Here is a 26150-nt window from a genome sequence, read left to right on the forward strand (position 1 = left end):
TCCAAGTCACTATCCTCTCTTTCCATGGCCTACTACAATTGCCTTTAATCACTTTCTCTGCTCCCACCTTCCCGTGTACAGTCTGAAGTCACCCAGGTCATACCACAGCTCTGTTCAGAGCACTGCTCTGGCTGCTTACATCACTCAAGTAGAGGCAAATGTCATTACTCTGTGCTGGGGGTACCTTGTTCCATCCTCTCTTAGTACAACCTCTCCAGCTATTCTTGGTCTTTGCTGTTTCTTAAACACACTCCTATCTCATGGCCTTTGCATTTGCTACACCCCCTAGCCTGGAATGATCTTCCCCACCACTTCCTGCCAGTGTTTGCCCAAATGTGACCTTCTCAATGATATTTTTCCTGAGCTCTGCCCCCCTATCTCTCTCTATGTCCTTGCTTTGTGTTTCTTCATAGCACTTGCCACTTTTTAAAATAATATATAATGTGCTTATTAGTTGTGCTTATTGTATACCCTCCAAGAGGGCAGAGATTTTCTCACTGTTCATTATGGTATCCCACTGACCCAACACAGTACTGAAATATTTGCCAAACAAGAGAAAGAAAAAGGGGAAGGAGGAAGGGAAGGATGGAAGCTGTGTTTGCAATATATCCAAGAAGGAAGGAAAAAGCTGTGTTTGCAATATATCTAAGAATAATTTTCTTGCATTAAAAAAGAGCCAAAATCAAACTGGATGAGTCATTTCAGACTGAACCACCTCTCCCCATAACATCCATGCTTGCACATTAGCGTGACCCTTCTCTTCCCAGAGTAGAGTGGCTATGGAGGTGCCACATTGTCACACATGCTCTGACATCCTATCTGATAAAGGACAACAATCTATGGACCTGGTGTTAGGCTGGTCTTCCAACACACAATATGAGGTCCAATTGTTAAGTCTGAAAACCCCATCCCCACTCACTCATGAGCCCAGAGCTAAACATAGATTCTACTTGAAATGAGCAAGCATCCACAACTCACAACACCAAGTGCTTAGATCTCCCCAGGACCTATATTGGGCGTATAAACTGCACAGCTGTGAATGGCATCAGGGTTATTTTCTTTGGGTGATTGTTCACTGTACAAAGCACAGAAGGGAATTAGAGATATTTTTACTTGTAAAATTTTGAAAAACTGTTTAATAGGCATCTCTTTCATTTGCAACCTGGGACAATTCACATTCATAGAACAACTGTTTGCCTTGAATGTTTTCTTTAGACAAAGGTACACATTTCTCCACCTGCTGACCAGAGAACCTGACAGGATACAGCTTGAAGCTCTGTTTGGTGTATTCTGCAGGGGTGCTCTGACAAGTGCCATACTGTAGTGTGATGAGAAAATGCAGTTTTTCAAGCAGGTGGCCTCCAGCAGGGGTTTCTCAGACTCAAATGAGTGAGCGACAGTGATAGCAATGGAGCAAGGGTTAGAGAAATAAATATACCTGAGTTCTGCTACACAGTTGGGTGCCATAAACTAGAAATTGAGTGTCTTGACTTTCATAATGACACCCACAAGTTAATCATTTGGGGCACTTACTTCCTGGGCCAAAGATGAGGAGTCATATGACAAACAATGAAGATACAAAGCAAAGAGGATGAATAGGGAATATGAGAAGAGAGTGACATGGAACAAGAGGGAAGACAGCAGCTGGGAACTTAGTAATAGCTGCTTCTCCCCTCAGTTTCACATGGTTTGCTTGCATCTTAGTTTTACAGAAGTTTCCCTAAAGTATTGTAAAGCACTTTTAAAGAACTTTATCTGACAAGCATTCCATGCTCTTAAACACAATCCTGCTGTACTTTCTTAAGTTCAACATTTAAGAATTTGATCAAGATTTTTAAATTCTTATACATCAACCTCACACAAAAACAAAACAACAAAAAAACAGCAATTACATGCTTAACTGTTATGCAATATCAAACACTCCCTAAACTTTTGTTCATGTTGGGGAGTATGTTTGTTTCTATATCAAAGCAGTCTATAAGAAACATCAATAATTAGCCAAAATTGTTGATGTCAGTCTCAATAAAGCAGCAAAACCAGCAATTACAGCATTGCACCAGCAATCAACCCAAGGCACATCAGATTAGTTATCAGCTGCTAAGCAAGGCACCCGGGTCCATCCTACAGTCCACACTGGCCCTTCAGGCTGGGGTGAATGCTCACGGTTTTGAGTGAAGTAACTTTGAGGAGGGCCAGTGAGACTGTTCCTTTGCTGCTTTTCTGTCTCTCATATTGAAGGTGGTCATTTGTCCCTGGAGGACAATGAGCTGGCAGCTGAGCATGTCATGCCATCAGAGACCAAGGCCTCAGACAGAGCACAATAGGCCTGTAGGTCATCAGCAGTTCCTACACGAGCCAGATGAGCCACTGACGCCCAGCGCTTAAGTGGACTGAAATAAACACAGGAATGTACAGTTTTAACTAGTACACGGACAAGAAGAAGGTCCAGTGACACCTACCCTGGCCTATCCAGTGTCTTCAGCAGACCTGGGAAGGAGTCTCCAGTTTAGAGGTTTGTCTTTATTGCTTCCCTCCTCTTTCAGGCCTGAAAACCACAAAGAGCATAGCAGACTCTCAGGGTTAGTCTTAGGAAGAACAAGGAAAATTTTTTTGCAGTAAGAAAAAGTATTCAATGTGCACAGGATCAAACAGACCAAGTTTAGTAGTGTTGATAAAATAAAACCACTTTTTTGATTATCAGTCAGCAGTTTAGGCCTATTTCACTTCCATTTCTGGATTTTTTTTTTTTAACTTGGCATCAGGAATGGTGGAACAGATCTAGATACCTCAGCAGAAACCAGAACGGAAATCCCCCTGTGTTCCCTTGAAAGCTGTGTGTGTGTGTTACACACTGAACTATCACATAGTAATAATACAATTGCTTTACCCACTATCCAGTGACTAAAGGTATTTAAGTGTGATCCAGAGTAAAAACAAAAGGTAAAAGTGGATTTCCTACCAGCAACCTGAATGAATGACTGCAGGATGTGACTATGTCCCTGAATATGGTGTCCCTGGCTTTCTGATACTGTGGGAAAAAAACTGAGATAATCACTTTTTAAAAAGGAAGAAGGTTTATGTCAGTTCACAGTTTCAGAGGTTTCAATTCATGGTCAATTGGCTGTTGCCTTTGGTACTGTGGCCAGGGAGTACATCATAGTGGGGAGCATGTGATGGAGCAAAGCTCCTCCCTCATGGCAGCCAGAAAACAAGGAGAGAAACAGGAAGAGGCCAGGCTCTGATATCCCAATGACCTAATTTCTCCCACCTGGCCCCACCTCCTAAAGGTTCCACCACCTCCCAAAAGGGCCACAGATTGGTGATCAAAGCTTTTAATATTTGTGTTTATTCTAATTCTAGCAGTACAATTTCATGTTTGGTAGTTTTGAGGAAATACCATGCAAACCAAAGTTATCACCCAACTCCAGCCCCCCAGACCCATGTAGGGAAGTAATCGTCAAAAGACAAAAAGAGAACATGCTGACTCTTCATAAAATTAGAAGTCATTTTGATGGAAGGTAAGAAAAATGGAACTGCTAAAAAATAGGTGTGTTTATATTTCATGCAACAAAACTTTCCTGAGTGCCGAACCTGTGTTGGCATCATGCTAGTGTCTAGGGATAGACTAAATAGAAGAACCACAGATCATCTTTAAAGTTTCTTTTTAAGCATTAAAAATTAAAAAAAAAAAAAACCAGTCCTTAGGAACAGCGAGGAGGAATGCGTCCTTGTGTCTGTGGGCTACCGATCCACTATACTAGGGTGTCAGGGACTTACATGGAAAGGGGGCATTGGGAGACCTGATTCTAACCCTTAGAACACACCTGAAAACAGCTGTTTTCTCATCTATTAAATGATAATAATGACACCTACTCTACTTTCTTCATAGGAGAAAAATACATATATACCTAAATGTATAGAGCTATTTTTGGTATTATTATTCTAGCCCCAAACCTATGCCCTTTAGGACCTGTGACTTTGGGGCTGAGCTTTGATACAGGGTCCCCTGATTTCCAATGTTTCTTTTTGTGATCCCCGAAATATGATAGCCTGGTCCAGAGCAAACTCCAAAGGCCCCTGGAGTTTGTATTTGTATCAGAAGCTAGCAAGAGTAAATCTATTAGATAAATAAACTGTGAGTATAATGCACCTCTGTAGTAGTCTCCTGCAGATATTTTGTAGCTATAGACATTCATTCATTCATTTAGCAAAATTTAGTGAGCACCCTCTTGTTGCCAGGGGCCATCTATGCACTGGGATTTTAACTATGATGAAAAACACAGTCTCTAGCCTGAGCTCATAAAGCTCACAGGCTAGAGGGGTCCTGGTTCATAATGTGAAAATGATACTAATAGGAGTAGGATTATAAATTCTCAGGGCAACAACAGGAAAATGGTGGGAGGTAAGACCAGAAATGTGGCAGGGCTCAGACCCCATGGACCCCAAAGACCATGGCATGGATTCTTGCCTTTACTAGAAAAGTCTGTGGAGGATTTAAGAGGCATGATGGGAGGTGAGGGGGCAGTAGGTATTAAGAAGCATGAACATATTTTGTGTTTGAAAATATATTGATTCCTTTGAGGGGATTCAATAGCATTTATCACTTTCATACTTGCATCTTATAATCCACTGAATCAAGCACAGTGACTCTCAATTCTACAAACACATTACATTCCCACCCCCCAAGGATTTCTAAAAGTCTGGACTCTGTTCCCAGAAATTTGGATTGAATTGGTCTGAGATGGAGCTTAAGCATGTTTTTTTTTGGGGGGGGGGGTTCCCCTGGTGGCTCTAATTATTAGACAAGGTTGCAGCCCATAGGTTGAGTAGAAAGCTTAAAACGGGTTCTCAAAGTTCAAAGTGTCAGCCCAGGGCCAGCAATGTCAGCATTCCCTGGGAACTTGTTGGAGATGCAGAGTCTTGGACCTGGCCTCGGGTGAACTGAACCAAGGTTTCTGGGGCTGGGTACAGCAGAATGTGTTTGGTGGAGTCCTCAAAAGGACTCTGAAGTTGCCCAAGTGTGAGGAGCACAAGGGATTCAGGCCAGACAACCTGGGCCTCCATCTGCTTCTAGATCTGCTTTAATACCTCTGTGATGAGGGGCAAATCACCACCTCCTCTGACCCTGGGTTTTTTGTTTTTTGTTTTCTGTAAAAGGAGAAGCTCCAAGTTTACTTAAGGTGCTAAGAATTAATTATCTATGTACACTTTTCTAACCAGGTTTTTAATAATGTACTTTTTAAAAATCATTTTTATGTAATGAAAACTCCAAAAATACAGAAAGTAAAAGATGATAACAGTTTCTCCTCCCAGAGATAATGATTGCTTATCTTCAGAGTTTGGAGTGGGAGAGATATTTTGGCATGTTTCTTCTGATATTTTCTGTGTGTGTCTACTCAAAACTGGAAAAAAGACTGTATAAGATTCAGCAGCCTACTTTTTACCTAGCATTATATCAAGGATAATCATCAATATATGTTATTTTAATCATCTTGATTAATATTTATGTAATATGTTATTTCATGTTTACTCCGTAATTCATCTAATTTTTCCCCTATATTGAATGTTTTGACTTTTTTTTTCTTTTATTATTCATTTATTCACACGTGCATACATTGTTTGGGTCATTTCTCCCCCTGGCCCCCTCCACCACCTTCTCCCTCCTTCCCCCCTCAATATTGTTTTGATTGATACTTCTCACACACATGTCTATTTAAACCTTTGTCTTAAGACCAGCTTAAGAGAATTCTAAAAATAGAATCATTGGCTCAATGCATATGACCATTTTAGAGTCTCTTGATATGTAACCAACTTTGTCCCCCAGACACAGGCCATTCCACATAAACATCAGCAAGATATTAGATACTTCTCTTCATGATACCCTTGCTAGCAGGAGTAAAATTCATTTTTGTTTCCTACACTGCCAGGACATGGCAGAAGCCTGCAGCGATGGGATAGTGATTGCAGACAGGATATAGCTTGGGCTGTCAACACCTAAGGGGGATTCAGACTCAAGACAGAAAGGCGTAAAGCCCCTGGAGCACAAACACTGGGGTTGGAATCAAGGGAGAGATGGTCCAAGGACCGATGAGGACTTTTTCAAGAAGCCCTCCTTAAAATGCAGTGATGGAATTTACTTGAAGTCCGTGAAAGAATTGTGAACTTATGGCAAATCACTTTCTAGAAATCAGTACTAATATAACAGATGGTTGTGGTTCCTAGAGACCAAGATATGGGCCTCTAGAAGCCAGGTGGGAGAGAACCAGTGAGTTCATGAACATGTAAAGTCCCCTGGTACTGGGTTTTGAACATCAAAGCAGGGGAGGAACAGACCTCTCATCCCATTTTCCTGGGCACTCCACATGAGCACAGGCAACCCAGAGGGCTTCATTCCCCTGGGATGCTGTGCCTTCTGCTGTCGTCTTACACATTCACCCATCCTTTCCTACTTGCCTTCATCTGACAACCTTTCATTGCCTTCTTCTTACCTGAGTCCTGCTTGGATCCAGAATCATCATCAGAGAGAAAAAGCAAAACAGTGAAAGGTCTTAAAAATAGGATCCCAACCCTTATTTATAGGGAAAAATAGAAAGGAGAAGGAAGTGGTGAGTTTATTTTGTCATTTTTATAGCACCACCTGCTTCCCATAGTACCTATAGAAGGCCCTGCTTCCACAGAGGACACGGGGAGGGCTAAAATCCCCCTTTACAAACTGTCCAGGGAATACCAGCTCTGCTAGTACAAGCTAATAGTGAGGAAGAGAGGAATTCTAGTATTCAGCTGTGGGTATTTTTAAACTGAATGTTATTGGGATGAAAAGCAACATTTATTTAGTGTACACACAGAAGAATTAAAAACAAGTACTAAAACAAAACTTGTGGAAGAATGTTCTTAGTAGCACTATTTGCAATAGTCAAAAGGTAAAATAAAAAATCTAAATGTCCATTAACTGATGAGTAGATCGATAAAATATGGTATATTCGTGCAATTTATTATTATTCAGCCATAAAAAAGAATGAGCTTCTGATCCATGCTACAACATAAAAGAAACAAAAACATTATACAAAGTGAAAGAAGTCAGACACAAAAGGCCATGTATTGTGTGATTCCCTTTATACGAAATATTCAGAATGGGCAAATTTAGGGAGACAGAAAGCACATTGGCGATTGCCACAGGCTGAGGGGAGAAGAGATTAGGAGGAGACTGCTGATGGGTACACAGTTCATTTTGGGGTGATAGAATATTCTAGAACTAGATTGTGGAAATGGTTGTACAACATTAAGAATGTACTAAATGCCACTGAATGTTCTACTTTAAAGTGGTAGGTTTATGTCCTATGTATTTTACCACAATAGAAAGTTAAAGAACCTTGTTTTGGGGAGTGGGAGAAAGCACAGGCCTACCTAGTGGTGTCCATGGGGAGTGGTCTCTTACCAGCTGTGTGACTGTGTGGCTTAAACTCTCAGTTCTGGTGTCCTCATTTGTAACATGTAGGTAATTAGAAGACTAGCTACCCTGTAACATAATACATCTTAAGTGAGTGCTTAGCACAATACCCGGCATGCATTAAGCATGCTATAAATCTCTCTGTTATTAATTTAACCCAGGTATTCTCAGCTAGGCACAATTTTGCCTCCCAAGCAGTATCTGGCCATGTCTAGAGACATTTGGAGTGCTCACAGGTGGGGGTGGGAGGAGTCCCTACTCACATCTAGTGAATAAGAGGCAAGGGGTCCTGATAAACATCTTACAGTGCCCAGGACAGACTTCGGCAACAAAGAACGATCGAGCCCAAACGTCAGCCATTCCAGAGAGAATCTCTGGTTTTAAACAAAACATGTAGAGAAATGTGCTTCATCTCATGAATGTATACATTTAAAAAAAGGTCAAATGGAAATTTCTGTTAGAAAAAGACCATCAGCAAAAGGACTCAATGTCCACTGTGTATCGAGAACACTGCCTTTGACATTGTGGAAGATGTAAAGGGGACCAAGAAGCTGTCCTTCAGGGACTCAGACAAAGAAGAGCTGTATGTGAGCACATTCTCTAACAGGGAGGTTTTTACCAAGAGAGTTTTGTGATCATTTTCCTTTAATAAAAGGGTAACCTGAGGTCATGCACAGTGCTCACTGTCAGGCTCACTCCAGCACTAACACTTATAGTCCCTGTAAAGAAGACTTAAGAGAACAGTGTGTGGTTCCTGCCTGTGTCTGACTGTGTCTTCTGTTTGGATAAATACTACTGAATAAATGTCTGAAAAAGAAATCACTGGCACAAATAGAAATAAAAATTACTTTGTTACAAGTAAAAGCATAGACATAAGAGAAAATATTAAATCTTGTTATATTTAACCACACATTTCTCTAAAGAGAAAGGAGACTCTTTTGACCACTTTCCATGTAAAGAATTGGTTTATCAGGTTCTGAAACTGTATATCCATACAATTCACCTTGTTCAGATCACAGAATTTGTTCTTAGGGGCATGGCTAGCCATCAAAAGGTCTGTCTTGATTTGCTAGCAGTGAAGGTTTGGGAGAGGATCTGTATTCCTTGACTCCTTTTTTTACCTTTATGCTAAGCACTGGAAACCTTTCTAGAATACGCTGAGCCTCTGCTTAACCCCTCTCTGTGTCAGCTGGACTTCAGCTTTGGACATGGAAAGGAAGGCTAAGGAGTCCAGTGGAGCCTTTTGGAGAGCAGAACACCATGGATCCGGTCCTTGGTAGCTGAGGCATGGGAGAGATGTCCAGAGGATGGGGTGAGACGATGCACCATAGAGGCACCTTTGCCCACAGCTCTGTCTTTCTATGTGGGCAAGGGCTTTCCAAGAACCTCATGTTCATTTAGTGGCAACTATGGCGAGGAATCTTACTACACAGTCTTGTAGGGGAAAACAAACGTGAATTAGGAACTTTCATGTAACAGTGTGTTCTTGGTATGACAGAGGAATCAATCAGCCTAATACAAGACAGTAGTGGTAAGTACAATCCGAATAAAATGCTATGGGATTTCAGAGTTCAGAGTTTACCCCCAATGGAGAGTATGGATAAGTCTTTTCGGAGAAGGTGGCATTTGGATTAGAATGTGAATGTTGGTGAAAATGTAGACAGGTTAAAATTATGCTGTAATATTCTAAAAAACAGATCAAAGTACCAAAGTGAGTATGTCAAATTTTATAAGATTTGTGTAAGGAGAAGAGAGTGAATGAGAGGGTAAAGGAGGGTGAATATGGTTGATATACTTTATAGAAATACAAGTGAAACCAGTTGAAATCATTTAAGTAGAGGAGAATAATGGAGGGGATGAACCTAACCAAGGTACAATACATGCTAATAAAAATATTAAAATGTAGAAAAGCTAAAATGTCAGCATAAAAAGGAATATTAGTGATAGATTACATTTATTGAAAAAAAAAAGAATTCAATACACAAATAAGACGAAGTGACACATTGGGACCAGTTCACAAAAACCCTACAATGCCAGGACATGTTCGGGACATGGAGAAGCACTGTCATTTTTCTGAGCAGATGGCAAGTGGTGACCAGATTGGGAAGACCATTGTGCTGCTATGTGTAAGGAAGACTAGAGTGATAACAGGGTCATGAGTTATTGTGGGGCAATAATAAGGAGATATTAACCATTATCTCAGATAAGGTGTCTGGTAGGAGTTGTGGCAGTACCCAGTGTTTAGGAACTTGGGTGTGCATGAAGATGCTTTGTGTTCTAGTCATGGTTCTGCCACCAGCTACATGCTATTGAAGCTACCTCTCAGTGCCTCAATATCTTCATCCACAAAATGGGCATAAAATCTTGGCCCTCATACCCATGTGCTAGAGATTAAAGGAGTAACTGCATTTCATATATTCTGAACATCATCTGACGCAACCTAAATTCTGATGCTCAACATAAAACTTGGCTGTTATTTGTGATTGGAGGTAACAAGATGAAGTGGGAGAATGGACTTCTGAATCAAATTGAAATGATGGTAGCACATGGGAAAAGAAAATGGCACAAGGAAAGGACTGACATTTTGTTGGCAAAGCTACTTGGAGGGGCTCTCCATGTTACATAGCAGACAGGATAAAATTCATGGCATGGTCCATCTCCATAATCATCCCGCCAGCTGTGATCTTACTTTTTAGCTGCTAAGGTATTGATTTTACTGTCTGGCATTAAAGCTTACCAACAGACTGGGAGAGCTACCAACACATCACGATTTCCCTGTTTCTATTAATGAAGATACCGGGGACCAAAAACTATGGTCCCATAGGAGGCTATCAAATGGATGATGCTTTTAAGAGCAAAAAAAAACTTTTGGATAGGCTGAGGCATTAAGAGAATGAGCACCAGATATGTTTTGTTTAAAAGAAAAACAACTACCATATTTTGGTTTTAGTTAAAGAATACTTACTGTCTCCTCTGTGTGAGTTTGAGGGGGAGCTGCAGGGGAAGGGGGAGATAGGGGGAGACACCCTGCCTCTTGTTTGGTAACTCTACCTGTAGAACTCAGAGCTGGAATGCTTTGGTCTTGGATAGCTGAGTCTGTATTCAGACTGTTCCAATTCAATACATGCATAAGAATAAAGATGAAGCCTTCAAGTGCTGGGGCAAATTAAAAAAAAAAAAGATATGAGGCTTTATCCCGCTAAGATTAAACAATCATCAGGGTCTTAAGATTTAATCTGCTGGCGTTCAGCCCAGTATGGAGCTCAGGGACCCAGAATAATTGGGTACAGCCTCAGACTTTGAACATCAGAGCCAGTTGTGTGTGTGTGTGTGTGTGTGTGTGTGTGTGTGTGTGTGTGTGTGTGAGTGAGTGATGTGCTAGTAAGTAGGAGAGGTCTCTCTTTTGCAATGCCGCCTGCCCCTGCCTTCTTGGATACTGAGTGGCTGAGTGGATACTGCTTCTTTGGGCTGCTGCACACATGAATGTGTACTATTGTTCCAGGCACACGCTGGCCTTAAAAAAATAGCACAAAACAGGCCTGTCCCTGTGCAGAGGAGCCCCTCCATCACTCAAACCGGCCCTTTCAGGTCACATGCCGGAGGCCTCTGCAGACAGGACGCAGCTGCCTCAAATCTGCTGCCTAACATTAGCCGTGGTTCGAAAACCCTGACGGCACGGAGCTTCCCAGGCTCTGCAGGGGAAACTAGAAAGATCCAAACACTATGCTCTCCCAGGAACTGTGGCTGGAAAATGAGAAAAAGTGTGCTGTGGTCCGGAAGTCTAAGCCAGGCAGGAAGCGCCAAGAGCTGCTGGCTGTGGCTTTGGGGGTGAAGGTAGGAGTCAAAGGGAGCTTTCTTTGGCCCCCTCTCAAGCTCTTTGCCTGTTCACAGATCTCCTCCCTGGTTCGGAGGGCTGCCCTCACACACAACGACAACCACTTCAACTATGAGAAGACACATAACTTCAAGGTAAGCCTCTGCATTCTTTCTTCTGCAGTTCAGGGAAGGTGGGGAGGAGTCTTTTGGGACCATTTGGGGTTTCCATCTGGTCTCTGGTGGAAAACAAATTCCTTTTGTTTTCCATATTTAGCTACATACTTCACACTGTTGCTTTGTATCAAATCAAACAGGAGGCCTTAGAAAGCAATTTGCTGTATGCTTTTGCCTGGAAATACCTACCTGTAAATTGACTTGGTTCTGAGGAATCAGGCCCATTTCCTTTCCATCTTCCCAGGCCCAGTGAAAGAAAAACAGAGCATGCCCCGTCTATGGCATCCAGAGATGTTCTGGGGAAAGCAGAGCAGTACTTTTCCATTCAGAGGAGCAGTAAGAACACTGCTGTCTGCGAGCAAGTGAAAACAGTTGCCTGTTTCACATTTTGTGTTTTGTCTTTTGTTTTCAGCCATGCTAACTCCTCTCATTTCTGTGTAGACAGCTGTGAAGGCAAATGATGACAGAGAGATCCCATCCAGTAACTTTTGTGTGTGGTCTGGCTGCAGGGACATCCTGGCAGCCCAGCCAAGCTAGACCCTGCTCACCAGACCAAACAAAAAGATAGGGAGACCTGGCAGGAGTTAAGTGGATTTTCCCACATGCTATCTCCAGTTAGACCAGCTCTTGTAGGTAGGACCTGCCCCTGCCTTCAGAAAATTATCTTTCCTTTGCTTTTCTGTGATGCCCAAGAAGGGGTGGTAAGGGAAGATGTTGTTAAATTGTCTGGCTTGAGATGTGGGACAGGGAAGAGAGACAGGATGGAGATAGAAATTTGTCCCAAAAAATGGCCTGATGATTTGGTAGTGGGAGAGATTGGAGATGAAGGATGCAGGAAGAAAAAGAATAGGCAGGAGGAACAAAATGTGAATTGCCTTTTTCTACTAAACTCTGATTTCCTTCATGGCCAGTAGCCCAACTGACTGTTAGAAGTACCCTTGGTTAAAGGTGACAAGGGAAACCAATTTTCTTCTGTTGCTTTCCAATTCTTCCTAAGGACAAATGTGCATCGATGAAACACGTTCGTATTAGTCTGGTCTGTTTCCCTGCTTCTGTTTTTAGAAGACAAGCTGCTCAGGCACTTGTGTGCTATCCTTGAACTGAAGAATGGAATTATTCAGCCCTACATAGTTAGCAATAGGGTGAAGAATTGTGTCTTCCAGGTCCTCTTCTAGGTCAGAGCGCTTGATATTTCTCCCATCATTGCATAGTGACAGGTCTAATTTGGAGCACCAAAAAGTCTATGGGTTTTTTTCTCCTTCCTGTTTTCTATTTTAATGCTCATTAAATTTTTGCCTTAAGAAAGTGTTTTTCTGACTTTTGGCAGAAATCCCTGGTTTTTGCATCCTGCGGATTCAGTACCAGGGATGAGAGGGTGGATCTTCTTGAACTTGTAAATCATTTTCCTTCCTCTCAAAAATTCCAATTATTTTCACTTAAGGATGCAGTTGGATTTATGCCCTACCATAATGTTTTTGTGAACTATTCTGCACGTATATACTGTATCTCAGTTTAGGTAAAAAGCACATGTGCAAATTTAGTTGATCGATACTTTCAATGTCAGTCTTTTTCATCTTAGATCTGTGAATGGGAAACTGATCGTAAGACAATTTAAAACAAAAAGATAGTTGAATCTTATTTCTTAAATTTGCTATATTAAATATTTATCACTGGAAATATTTAACATATTAAATATTTATCAGTGAAAAACATCAGCAGCTTTTTAAGTTTGCTTAAAAACTCAGTATCTATTCAGTGTGGTTGCCTCTAAGTTACAGCTACTGAGAGAAGAAAAAGCAGAGAATAGACATGTTGTTTGAGAGAGATACAGAAGCCAGGCAGGATCGTGTCTTGTCTGTTCTAGGTTTTAAATAGACATCTTTGAAACTTAGCAGACCCTGGAGAAGCTGTGTCAGTTGATTGTGGCTTTCAATGGTACTGTTCGTGCCTCTGCCCTTAAGAATGAGCTGCTGGGGCATTCCCTGTCACTCCTTGTCCCTTCCACCCAAATTCTCTTGCCCTCTCTTCACCTCTCTTAACTGTAAATGGAAACTTTGCATGGTTTTTGGAAGATCGTTCTAAAACCAGATCCATGTTATAAATACAGCAGTGGGATTTTAGTAACAAGCCACTGAAGAAAGAACTCTCTTACCAAAGCTTCCATTATCTGCTTAGAATTTGTGTCTTATACCTTAATTTTACATTAGCTTATTATTTATGCTGACTCCTAATAGGTTCTATTACAGAACCTTCTTGATTTATTATTCGGGTCATTATTTGAGGATATTATATACATGCATTGAGTAAGTGTTCAATAAGAAGGATGAATAATCACATTTTCATACTTCTCAGCCAATAGACCTTGCTCACTCCTGTCAACACACTGACCTGCCAGAAGACTTGGCACCTGACCCCATAACAAAACTCTTTGCTCAATCAGTTCTATTCCCCCAATTAAAAACTCTTTTTCTTACTATACCCAGGAATTTCTTCAAGAGGGATAAACAGAAACTCCCAACATTATACAAGTTGGGAATGTATGCTGCATCCTCAGGAAGCAATCAGCCACTGCTCCTGAGAACTGCTCAGATCTCCTGTGCTTGCTTTTGCAAACAAGCCTGTCTTGAAAAAGAACAGAATTCAGTCAGAACAAAAGATTTGGGAGACAAACTGTAGTTATGCCTCAATTCATGTAATAATTATACATTTTCAGCACCATGCAATTTTTGCTCACGTAAAGCCTGAGTTTTCTGGGGTTACTTGCACTACTAGGCACAAAGAGGTATTTGTTAAAGTGATGACAGAATGAACAGACTCTATTCTAAAATAAAAATGGTCTATCGAGAGAAAAAACACTACATTATTTAACTCTGCAACTCCGTTACCCAGGTGGCTGAGAAAAACACTCTTTAGTAGAGGGACCACCCTAATGACAATTTGTGGCTGGCCTCTGAAAGTCTTCAGGCCAGCCACCCCAGAGCCCCAACAATCTGGATGACTCCTGCCTATATTGGCACATGATAAGGCAACTGTAGCAGGCTTAGTTCTCCTGGCCACGACATGGTCTTTGGCAAAGAGCAGAACTGTCTCAGCCTCGATCTCCTCGTCATTAAACGGTCTGTAAAAGGGGAGTGTCGTGGGGTTTACACAATAAATATATTCCACTTATCATGGGCCCTGGCACCTTATAATAAATATTCATTTGGTGCTAACTTCTATTCTTATTTTATTATTCATCTTTTCTTTATCTCTCACTTCTCTTGTGGTTTTGGTTTGGTTTTGTCTGTCTATATTTCTTTTCTACCTTCACTTGTTCAAGCCCATCTTTTTTTCTACCATCTCTTTCTTCCTAGATGTACTAGGAAATAAAACTTTGTGATTATTACTTCTTGAATGACTTTTATCACGTAGTCAAATGTTCCTCATTCATTTAAAATGCAGATGAATGGTTTAGGGTTTTTCAATTTGTGTTTCATGCATATTTTTCCCAATTTTAAAAAAGTTCTTAACATTTATGGGGACTCTCTTTACTGTCTAGCTCAGTTATAACAAATGACCAAATACTTGATGGCTTAAAGTCTGAAACCAAGGTGTGGCAGGGTTAGTTCCTTCTGAAGGCTCTGGAGCTATCCCATGCCTCTCTCCCACCTTGTGCTGGGAGGCTGGTAACCCTTGGACTTTCTTTGGTATATAGATACCTCACTCAGCTCCCTGCCTCCATCTTCATGTTACCCTCTTCTCTGTGTGTGTCTGTAGGTCTAACTTTTTATAAGATCACCAGTCGTTGGATTTAGGGTCCCCCCTATCTAATATGACCCCATCTTATTATATCTTCAAAACCCTTATTTCCAAAAGGTCACCTTCTCCATTACCAGGTGGTAGTGCTTGAACATAACTCAGAATTCAGTACAACCCATGGGGAAGACTTAATTGGTATTTTCAGAAGCCTTCAACAGTAAGCACCTCTGTCCTCATCCTGAAGAAAGCATCAGCCTAACCATGGGATAAGTCCACAGTTTTATTCAAGGTCTTCATGACATACCAAAAGATATTTGGATGCAAGCTAAACCACACCAGGGCCATGTATGGACAACAGGGTCACAAGGATCAGTTTCCATGGGAATTCAAAGAGGAAGAGCTCCCTGGGGCTGGGGTCCTGGAGGGGCAAGCAATATGCTTGTTCTTCCATGCCTGATCAGGAAGGTGCATGGAGGAGTGGGAAGTCAGCCCAAATGTGTATAAAGAAAGAAAGCTGAGCTATACAGAGTAAAGAAAAGCATTCTGGAAAATGCAAACAACCTGAGCAGAAGCTTGGAGTCAGAAATGAGCCAGGAGTGAACAAGGAGTAGGGAAGAGACTGTGGAAGGAGCAGAGAGGCCACTCACACTTAGTTCATTGGGTGGGTGAGCCAACTGTGGGTGGCTGACAACCCTGGCACTGGGCCATCAGGGACCTCTAAACAGCCCTTCCTCTACCTAGCCTGCTCCGGCTCTCAACCTGCCCAGTTTGCACAAGTGTCTGCATCACTCTCCCTACTGGATTTTCTCCTCCACCCAGGCTCTTCCAGGACACCCTTCCCTCCTCCCAACATGGAACAGGGATGGAGAGTAGAGGCCAGGAAGTTCTACAGCCCAAGGAGCAAACCACCCTTCCCCCACCTTACCCTCTGTTCCCCATTCCCCTGCCACTCCCTCTTCTCCCTGCCCAACCTTCCTCTGCCAACTTTGTTTCTCACCACAGCACTCATCACCTGCTGATGTATTTATTTATTAGCCTGCCTTCCCCTGGTGTATTAGTTAGACTTTGTATCGCTGCGACAAAATGCCTGACGTAAACAACTTAAGGGAGAAAAGATTTATTTTAGCTCACAGTTTCAAAGAATTTAGTTGATAGTCCTTGGTTCAGTGGATTCTGGGCCCATGATGAGGCAGAATATCATGGCAGTCAGAGTGTGTGGAGGAGGACGTTGTAGTCAGAAAGGAAAGAACAAGAATACAGTAAGGGGCCAGAGCAAGATATAGCCCAAGGACACAGTCCCAGTGACCTACTTCCTCCAGCTGGGCTCCACCTCTTAAAGTTTTCAAAACCTTGCAAAATAGCACCAACAGCTGGGGACCCCAACATATGAGCCTGTGGGGCACATGTCATACTCAAACCATAATACCTGCCAAATGAAAAATCCCCTGGGGGCAGGGGTTTCTGTCTGTTCATGGACTCCAGAAACCCCAGTGTATAGAACAGGCCTGTTGGTAGAGTTTAGCAGATGCCCCATGGCCTTGTCTACCCACAACTGCCTTCAGAGCCATCCTCCTCCCACCCCACAGTTGGCATTCATGTGTGGCTTGTGTGTTATAGGTACTTGGGTTCTTTGTCCTTGAGTCATTCCAGGTAACAGGCTCTTGCCAAGGTCATCAGACTTTTCTATAGAAATGGAGACTATTGAGGCCTGTCAGGCCAGCTCTTTCTCCCCATTTGTCCAGGGATGCTGGCCGTGCATTATTTGCTACTCAGTGTCTGCAGCCATGTGCTCCATGTGATACTGTTGTTCAGCATCTTATAGGATGACTCTCAAAAGTGTCCCCATCAGGACATGCGTGAAATGGTTACCCTACTTACCCGTTTATGTCTCCCACTCTACCTATAGACTGAAGGTATACAAGCAACATTCTGCTGGCACACCCCATCTTGTGTTCTCTTGCAGTTGCTCCCTCTACCTTGCCCACATATCCCATAATATCCTGGGGGCCAGAACTGGAAGTCCATGAGGCCAAGAATGTGTTCTTACGCTACTGTTAATATACCTGTCCAAGGTATCACAGCCTGACCTCCCAGGCTAGATTTACCATTTCTTTGCCGATCATTGGTCTCTGCTTTCTTTTCATTGATGTTGTCAGTTTTGTTTGCTTTTTGGGGTTTTTTGAAGTGCTGGGGATCAAATCCAGGGCCTCACACCACACTAGGCAAGCAAGTACTCTACCACTAGCTACACCCCAGTCTCAGTCTTTGCATTCTTTTCAGTGTAGTGGTCCTTTGCTTTGGGACAAGACATTTTTGCTTTCTGCATACACACCTCTTTTGCTCTTCCTCCTCAACCTCATAAGAATGTGTTGCCCTTCATTCCCACTCAGGTCCTATTCAGTCTTATAGTTGCTGGTCACCTTGCCTTTCCCTCATGATCCAGTTCCTGTGTGCCTGGGGCAAGGAGCAAAGACCAAGGGATGATGCATCTGCTCTTTGGTTCAGGAGAAATCAGCTTTAGAAGTGGTGTGGGCTTTATTGTGTTTGTTTTGTTTAGTTACCAGAAAAGGCTGTTTTGGGAGAAGTGAGTCCAGGAAGAACAACTCAAAGGAAAAGCAAAATTCATCATCTTGAAAATCAAATGAAGGACTCAAAGAGAGAAAATAGATAGGCTTAGAAATGTAGGCTTTACTGGCCCAAAAGACCAAAAATTGTATGTTCTCCCTCAGATGTGGACATTAGATCAAGGGCAAACACAACAATGGGATTGGACTTTGAGCACATGATAAAAGCGAGAGCACACAAGGGAGGGGTGAGGATAGGTAAGACACCTAAAAAATTAGCTAGCATTTGTTGCCCTTAACGCAGAGAAACTAAAGCAGATACCTTAAAAGCAACTGAGGCCAATAGGAGAAGGGGACCAGGAACTAGAGAAAAGATGAGATCAAAAAGAATTAACCTAGAAGGTAACACACGCACAGGAAATCAATGTGAGTCAATGCCCTGTATAGCTATCCTTATCTCAACCAGCAAAAACCCTTGTTCCTTCCTATTATTGCTTATACTCTCTCTACAACAAAATTAGAAATAAGGGCAAAATAGTTTCTGCTGGGTATTGAGGGGGTGGGGGGAGAGGGAGGGAGCGGAGGGGGTGGTAAGGGAGGGGGTGGGGGCAGGGGGGAGAAATGACCCAAGCCTTGTATGCACATATGAATAATAAAATAAAAAAATAAAAAATAAAAAAACAAAAGAAATGTAGGCTTTATAAAAACGACATGGTTCTTGCTTCCACAGTGATATAGAAAAGAGTCATTTTCATCTGTGTCCTACTATGGCCTGCCTCCGCCATGATTACAAACTCTATTTTCAAGTAATGCAAAACTGTCTTTGGTTGAATAAGAGACTGTTATTCAGGAGTGGCTTATAAAACCCCATGGACTTCTCAGTCAGAAAAGAAATAGGAATTCTCTCCTTCTCTCCCTCTCTTCTGACTTCCCTCCTTTCTTTCCCTTTTTCTCTCCAATTTCCTTCTTTCTTCTCTCTCCTTTTCTCTCTTCTTACTTCCTTCCCTCCCCCTGACTTTCTCTGACTTCCTCTATCATGGCAACTGCTCTAGCTACTCCATTCCTCTGGGCTGTCAGGGCAGCAGGCCTCCTTGTCTCTCCCTTCATAGAAATGTTTTTAGTCCCCATGGCTTCCAGGACAAGGCTGATGATAACTCCCTGGCTTATATGTTATAAAATCAACCACAAAACCCCAATTCCAAATTCCCAGGGAGAAAATCAATAGCCAAACAGGGACCAGGTGCTGTCCTGCTCAGGTAATGCTGGTTGTGGGCTCATACCTCTAAACCATGGAGGGCTGCAGGAGGCTTGGCGGTGGACATCACCTGGATCTGGTCAAGAGAAGAGACTTCTAGAAAGGTGTCCCTAAGGCATCAGCTCTGATCCTTTCCTCTATGTTTTGAAGGTCCCCTTACTGTTTTACATCAGAGTCCATCTTCTTGCCATTGGGTTCTGTTTGAGGTGACTCACAACCACTCTGAGTCCAGATATTATTGTTAATATCAATTACTACAAGCCCAGGCATTGTAGCAATTAGTAGCTTTATCCATCTGTCTGGGTTTAAGGAAGACCCTCTGCCTCCAGACTAGTCTTTTATACTATTTAGGAGCCAGGACTAGTCCTCAGCAAAATTGGGAAGCAAGTGAGGTTCACTTCTGGCAATCCCCAACCCCTAGCTGATTCTCTTGCTCCCATTGCTCCTGTCACTTGACCCTTCTGAGACCTGCCAGCCCCAATTTCCAGACCTGAGTTCTAGCTCTGCTTCATTCTTTGAAGCTCTGCCTTCCCCTGATAGCTGCACTTATATTTCATTTGAAGGATCACCTGACACCTGATAAGCTCACCTAGGAAGCTGCTCAAAGGCCTTGTCTTAAGTGTCTGAGATTTACCAAGATTTATTATTATCGCTCCACAGATTGAAAATGTGAGTCAACTTTCTGTCATGGTGACAAAATACCTGAGAAAATCAACTTAAAGGAGGCAAAGTTTATTTTGGCTCTCAGTTTCAGAAAATTAAATCTGAGGTCACTTAGCTTCTTTGTTTTGGGGCCTGTAGTGCAGCAGAACATCACGGTGGGTGACATTTGTGGTGGTGCGAAGCCTGCTCACCTCATGGCAGCCAGGAAGAAGTGAGGGGGTTGGGGAATCCTAATAAACCCTCAAGGCCATGCCACTGAAGACCTAACTTCCTCCAGTGAGACCCCACCACCTAAAATTTTCACTACCTCCCAACAGCATCATCAGTGGGGACCAAGCTTCCAACACGTGAGCTTTCAGGGAACATTTAAGATCCAAACCATAACAGTACACACTTATCTTAAAAGGAACTTGATCATAAACATGACAAGTTAATCCACCAGTCCTATTTGAAATGGATCCTTTCAAGACCTAATAGTATGGTGCCTTTATCCATGACCGGGATCTCAAGCCAAGTGTGGAAACAATCATTGCAGCCTGGACTCATGTTGATGAGTGTCTGAGCTGCCCACTAGGGCCTTACTTAAGCTTAGCTTTTGCCTTCTTGGCTTGTCTGTAAGTATATATGAGGGCTCTGTCATCACTGTCACTATAAATACTTTACAAACCAGCAGAATGGACTTTGGCACAAACCCTGCTGGGACACCCGGCTTATGGCACTCACAAGGGAGGTAGTTAGGCCAAATGACTTCACAAATGTCCATCACCTACCAGAGTCTGATCCATATCAAGTGGTTAGCTGTTAGTAACTTCATGTGCATTTGTTTGAGTCCAAAGAACACATAACTCAAATGCCCAATTCTGACATTTCCAGTACAGAGAAATACAGAAATATGCCTTTTGTGGTTTGGGGGGAGAAGGTGGGAGCACCAGTGACTGCCATTCATATTAGCGGGGTCTTTTTGAAGACTCTCAGAAAAAGGAAGCCATTTAGCCACTAATGCCTTTACTCAGCAAATATGGATTGATTATTTCCCAGGTGCCAGAAAGACAGAGATGATGTAAGACTGTGACTGCCCTCTGCTAAAGGGTTCTCAGCCAGGGGGCTTGGGGACATTTTTTTATTGTCACACTTATTGTGTAACAATGGCATCCTGGGGAGGTCAGGGATGCAACTAAACATCCTGTAATGCCAGGACAGGAAAGAGCCACGTAGCCCCTGTGTGAACAGCACTAAGGTGGAGAACCTCTGCACTAGACACCAGGGAGCCACAGGAGGTTTTTGAGCAAGGACAGTCAAAAGAATGTTGGTACTGATACCCTTATAACCCAAGGGGAAATTAGAATAAGAATATCTCACTTTATGCAATGAGGAGACTCCCAAAAGACTTCATGGCAGTTAATGTTTTAGAAATTCAATCTTACCATTTTTGTTTAATGAAGTTTCATTTTTCCAAAGGCAGGGTTGGGTGGACCTGTTCATACATCTTTATAGATGCTAGGGCAGTGCTCCCTTGGTATTCCTGGTGTAAATTTTTTTGAACTCTGTGCTTGAATACAGTTTGATGAGTCCTTTATTAAGGAGTGCCTGAGGGGATGCCCTAGCTGGGTAACCCCAATCTCCAGTCTCCCAGAGACCCCAACTGGGGTGACGAGCTTGTAGCTGGGAACTTCTTACCAAGTTGGTCAAAAGCAGCTTTGTCAAACAAGACTGGGTATTTGATCTTGTCCCAAACTTTGCTTTTGGACCATGTCTTGAATTGTATTTTAAGTATCCCAGAAAAGTTGCTGATAGACAAATCTAGGGGTCTGTGGTGCCACTGTTGGGAGCCCCATCTGAGCACCCGCTCTCCATAGCATCTGCTCAGCAGGCCTCACAAAGGGAGGCAAGCATCTCTGTTACAGAGTGAGTGATTCCCTTCCGCTATCTTCTTACATCTGAAAAGGTTCACTTCAAGGTCAGTATTCCATCTGATCTTGTAAGAAGGGAAAGTCCAAAGTTTAATCTAATTTCTCACATGAGTTAAATGTCACATGATTGTGGGGAATACAGTAAAACATAGGAAAAACCTTCAGCAGAAAACTGGAAGCCTTGACTGTGCTGGTGACCTTCCGGATGACTGAGGATAAGCCACCCATCCTCCTGGTCCTCAGTGAACTCTGGGTCACAACTAGACTAGACCTCCAAAACCCTGAGACTTATAGCTGGATGTGTCTTTTGCCATCTTCAGGTTCCAATGCACATAAAGTAGCCAAGAAAGACCTGCCTTGGCCCCAAGAGACCTTTTCAAAGTAAAGGAAAAGAATCAAATTCCCTTTTTTAATATAAATAATAAAAGTAACAAGCTGAGGCAATCTGGTTTTATTCTGTATGAGTGATTCTCAATCAGTGTCCCTAGGAGACATGTGGCACTATCTGGAGACCCTTGTGGTTTGTATGACTGAAGACCGCTACTGGTACCTGGTAGGTAGAGGCCAGGAATGCTACAACAACATTCTACAATGAACAAAACAGCCACCGCCCACAACAAAGAACTTTCCAGCCCCAAATATTAAGAGTGACAAAGTTGAGAAACCCTGATGTTAACTGATAAGAAGAAATAAAATTCTCTACTTTAGCACTTTCTTACAAATAGACTCTGGGCCAAGCCAGTTGTACATTTGGGTGGTGTCTACATTGGGCCATCAAAACATATTTGTTATAAAACCACTAGAGAATACTTCCTTCCAGATTCAGCAGATGTGAGACAAATAACATCCTGTTCACCTAGAAAGGGACAAGCAAGGGATGCTTGCTACATGCCTGAAACTTTTCTTGACAACCCTTCTTGCTCTTGTTTTTATTAAGTGGCCATTGCTGGGCCATTTGTCAAACATACCTTATCTCTTGCAATACCATCTTTTTTGTTTGGTGTAATTTTTGAATTCCAAGCAGACCATGCCCAGTATAATAGTCTTGGACAGACAGTCTTCCTGTCTGGAATATTTTCTTCCTGTCTGGGGTATTTTAGTTACTGCCCTAAAGTTTGTAAAATGTTTTTTCTCTGAAAAGATATTCTTGAAAAATCAATAAACTTCAGAGAATGGAAAAAGCTGATCATTGATGCTTAAGATTAAGATATGGAGCATTTCATTGACATAGTAGACATAATAGTCAACCCCCATAACCTGGACTGGACCCTCAGCATTCACAAGTAGTGGGTTGGCTAGAGACTGTCCTCATAGATCCAAAAGAAGAGTGGACAATATATCGGCCATGAAAATAAACAGTGGCCCATTCCCAAAAGGAAATTGGGCATTGGGCCTAAAATAATGTTTAACTAATTGTACATTCCCCCGTTCCTATTTTGTTTTAGTTCTGTGGAATTGTGTGAGCACACTTTGGGTTATTTGTTAGCAGGCGTTGTCTACCTACATTTGATTCACTGGGGAAATAAGGTCAATGCCAGTGAGGATCTTAGTTGGGAAGGGAGGTGGAGAAATACGAGTGGAGCTAATAAGAAATAAGTGTAACTTTACGTGCTCAATTATTTTTTAAATATTGGCAAAAAGTGAAGATCTGTGACTAGCATTTCCTACAAGCACTTATTAGGTCAGGATCTAGCTTGTAAATATCTTGTCAATATGTACTTTGTCAAGGTGCCCTTGTAAAAAATAATATCTCCTAATTTTTAAACATTGCATTTTCACTTAATCCCCCAGTACCGGGATATTTCCCTGACTTTACTTTATCCACTGGAAATGTTTCCAAGAACATTGTGGTGTTCCTCTTTTTTGTACCACCTACAAGAAAAGAATGCCTTTCATCAAAACCAAGCCCACTTTCATTGGACCTTGGTTTACTATTTCCTCTTCTTAGAATGTTGTCCCTAAATCATCTGCTCCCTAATCAACACATTGCTTCCCCAACAGCTCAGCTTTCTAGTCTGGTGGACTATCCATCCTTCAAAATTCAGTTTGAAATGGCTTTCTCCAACTTTCCTGGAAGAATTTGTTATTTTCTCCACTATCCTACCATAGGATGTCCTACGTGCTCTTACAATATAGCCTGACACATAAGATAAGACCCTTGAGTGTAAGTTCTTGCTCCTTTGATCTCTCTCAACTTTGTCTACCCAAGGACAAGTACAAGGGTGGGTTCAAAGGCAATAATGAGGCAACAGGAAGGTGGATAGGTGAATGAAATAGGAAATAGATCATGTCTGACATTCCTTCCCTAACTATTTATAAAGCCTTTTATGAGATGTACTAGGTCTTCATTTATGTGTGATTTGGTTTCTGATTATTCCACCATGTATCACACATACTGGGATTCGGCAGTCTATTATTATTAATTGATCATTTTGTTTCATTATAGTTAAAATGCAGTATTATGCTATCAATGCTTTTATATATGTTGAGACATAATTTGTGGTCAGCTTATATGACTATTTCATGTGTTTTTGAAAAGTGTATATTCTACAAATTGTATCTGAAGTCCTTTTCCTACTCAGTATATAAGCTTCAGCTATTTGACTTATTAGTTTTAGTGAATAAATGCTAAAAATTATCATTTTGTGAATTTGTCAATTTGTGATTCTTTCAAATTTCACTTTATTTTTGTGCAACCTGTTATATACATATATAAGCTCAGAGTTGCAATATCTTTCTGGAGAAAGTAAATCTCCATTATATTATTATACTTTTTATCACTACTAATGCAGATATATACAGGTATATGTATACATATATATGATCTAGTTTGTGTTTCTGTTAGCTAGCATTCGCTAGGTATATCATTTTACTTCCAATATTTCTCTCACATTATGTTTTGCACCTGCTTCTTGTAATGATTTCAAAAATACAATCAGAAAAATCTATCTTTTCTTTGACGAGTCAATCATTGATATTTATTGTGATTAGAGATCTGTAAGGACATTTTGTATATTCACTGTCTTTTCTTTTTGGCGGCACTGGGGTTTGAACTCAGGGCCTTGCATTTGATAGGCAGGCACTCTACCACTTGAGGCACACCTCTGGCCCCAACACTGTCTTTTTTATTACTGCTTTTTTCCTCAATTTTTGCCTTTTATTGGCTTAGTCAAATTTATAATGCTCTTTCTCCCTTATGCATTTTTTAATTTATAGAGTCTATTCCACTCTTTTTGTATATCCTCAAAATGTTATTTTTTTCCGCAATACTTAATTTGCACTCGGGTCCTTGTACTTGCTATGCAGGTACTGTACCACATGAGCCACACTTGCAGCCCCTTTATGCTTTAGTTATTTTTCAGTTTGGATCTTGTGTTTTTTGCCTGGGACTGGCCTCAGACCACTCTCCTCCTGCCTCTGGCCTCCTGTGCGGCTGGGATCACAGGGTGCACCACCACATGTGGCCTATTGAGTGAGATGGTGTTTTGTTAGCTTTTTGTCTGAACTGGCCTCAAGCCAATTCTCTAGATCTGTCTCCTAAACAGCTGGGATCACATTCATGAGCCACTACAACCAGGCTCTACTCACAATTTTAATGTATGCATACCTGACTTAAAATATTCTTCAATTAATTAGTAGTTCTTCTTCTATCCCCCAAATTATAAGGATGTTAGAATGCTTCAACTCTTCTCCCTTTTAGTCTTTATGTCATTTTTACCCTTAAGTTTTTAAGCACCATAAAATTAGTCATCTCGTTATCATTGTTGTTTTATGCACATAGAACTTGATTAAATTGTCCCATATTTACAATGTTCTTACTCACAATTGGGTCTTGAATCCTATTCCTACTTCTTAGGTTCAGTTTGCTTGTAGTGGAAGCAAAGTCTTTAGCATTTCTTTGAGTGGGGACCTGAAACTCTTGCATTTGTCTGAAAATATCTTTTTGCCTTCCTCTTGGGTGATAATTAGCTAGCTGTGAAAGTTAAGTTGGCAATATTTGTCCCTGAGTACTTTGATGAAATTGTTCCATAATCTACTCATCTATTTGCTGAGGAAGTTTGTGTTCACCCTACTTGCTGTCCTTTTGTAGGAAATCTTTTCTGGGGGGAGCGGGGGGGCATTTATCTTTTGGTGTTCTGCAGTGTCACCATGATCTATGTTGATATAGATTGTTTTTATTTATCTTGTTTGAGACTCATTTAGCTTTTCTTAATCTGAAATTTTCATGTGTTTTCCTAACTTTGGAAAATCTTGACTTTTCTTCTCTTTAAATATTGCTTCCATATATCTCCTAATATATCATATATGGATATATATATATATATTCTAAAATGGTGATCCCTCAGCTTTTCAGGATCATCATTTCTTTTTCTCTTTCTCTTATATGCATCTCCAGTATCTTACTGTGTCAATTCCAACACTGAGTCAACATGCCTTGATGTTTTCTACCTAAACAATCAAACCAACTAAAAAGAAAGGAAGGAAGGAAGCTTTTATGACTCAGTATTTTCCTTCAGCTGTCTATTTCTCTGCTAGATGTCATAGCCAAACTTGTTTTTTGTTTTAACTTCTTAATGGATTTG

The 26150-nt window shown here is 41.5% G+C and overlaps 1 protein-coding gene across 2 annotated transcripts in view; it reads left to right on the top strand.

The window, feature by feature from the left end:
* The window catches only part of Chn2 (chimerin 2), a 288848-nt gene that overhangs the window by 240495 nt on the left and 22203 nt on the right, over nucleotides 1-26150 (top strand). The window contains exon 7 of one of the 2 annotated variants that reach the window (XM_020157040.2): nucleotides 11339-11416. The exons of the other annotated variant lie outside the window; for it this stretch is intronic. Within the exon in view, the coding sequence (XP_020012629.1) occupies nucleotides 11339-11416 (78 nt within the window). The remainder of the gene's footprint in view (nucleotides 1-11338; nucleotides 11417-26150) is intronic. 2 annotated transcript variants of the gene reach the window in all.

The sequence above is a fragment of the Castor canadensis genome, chromosome 2, assembly GCF_047511655.1.
Source record: "Castor canadensis chromosome 2, mCasCan1.hap1v2, whole genome shotgun sequence".
Lineage (NCBI taxonomy): Eukaryota > Metazoa > Chordata > Mammalia > Rodentia > Castoridae > Castor > Castor canadensis.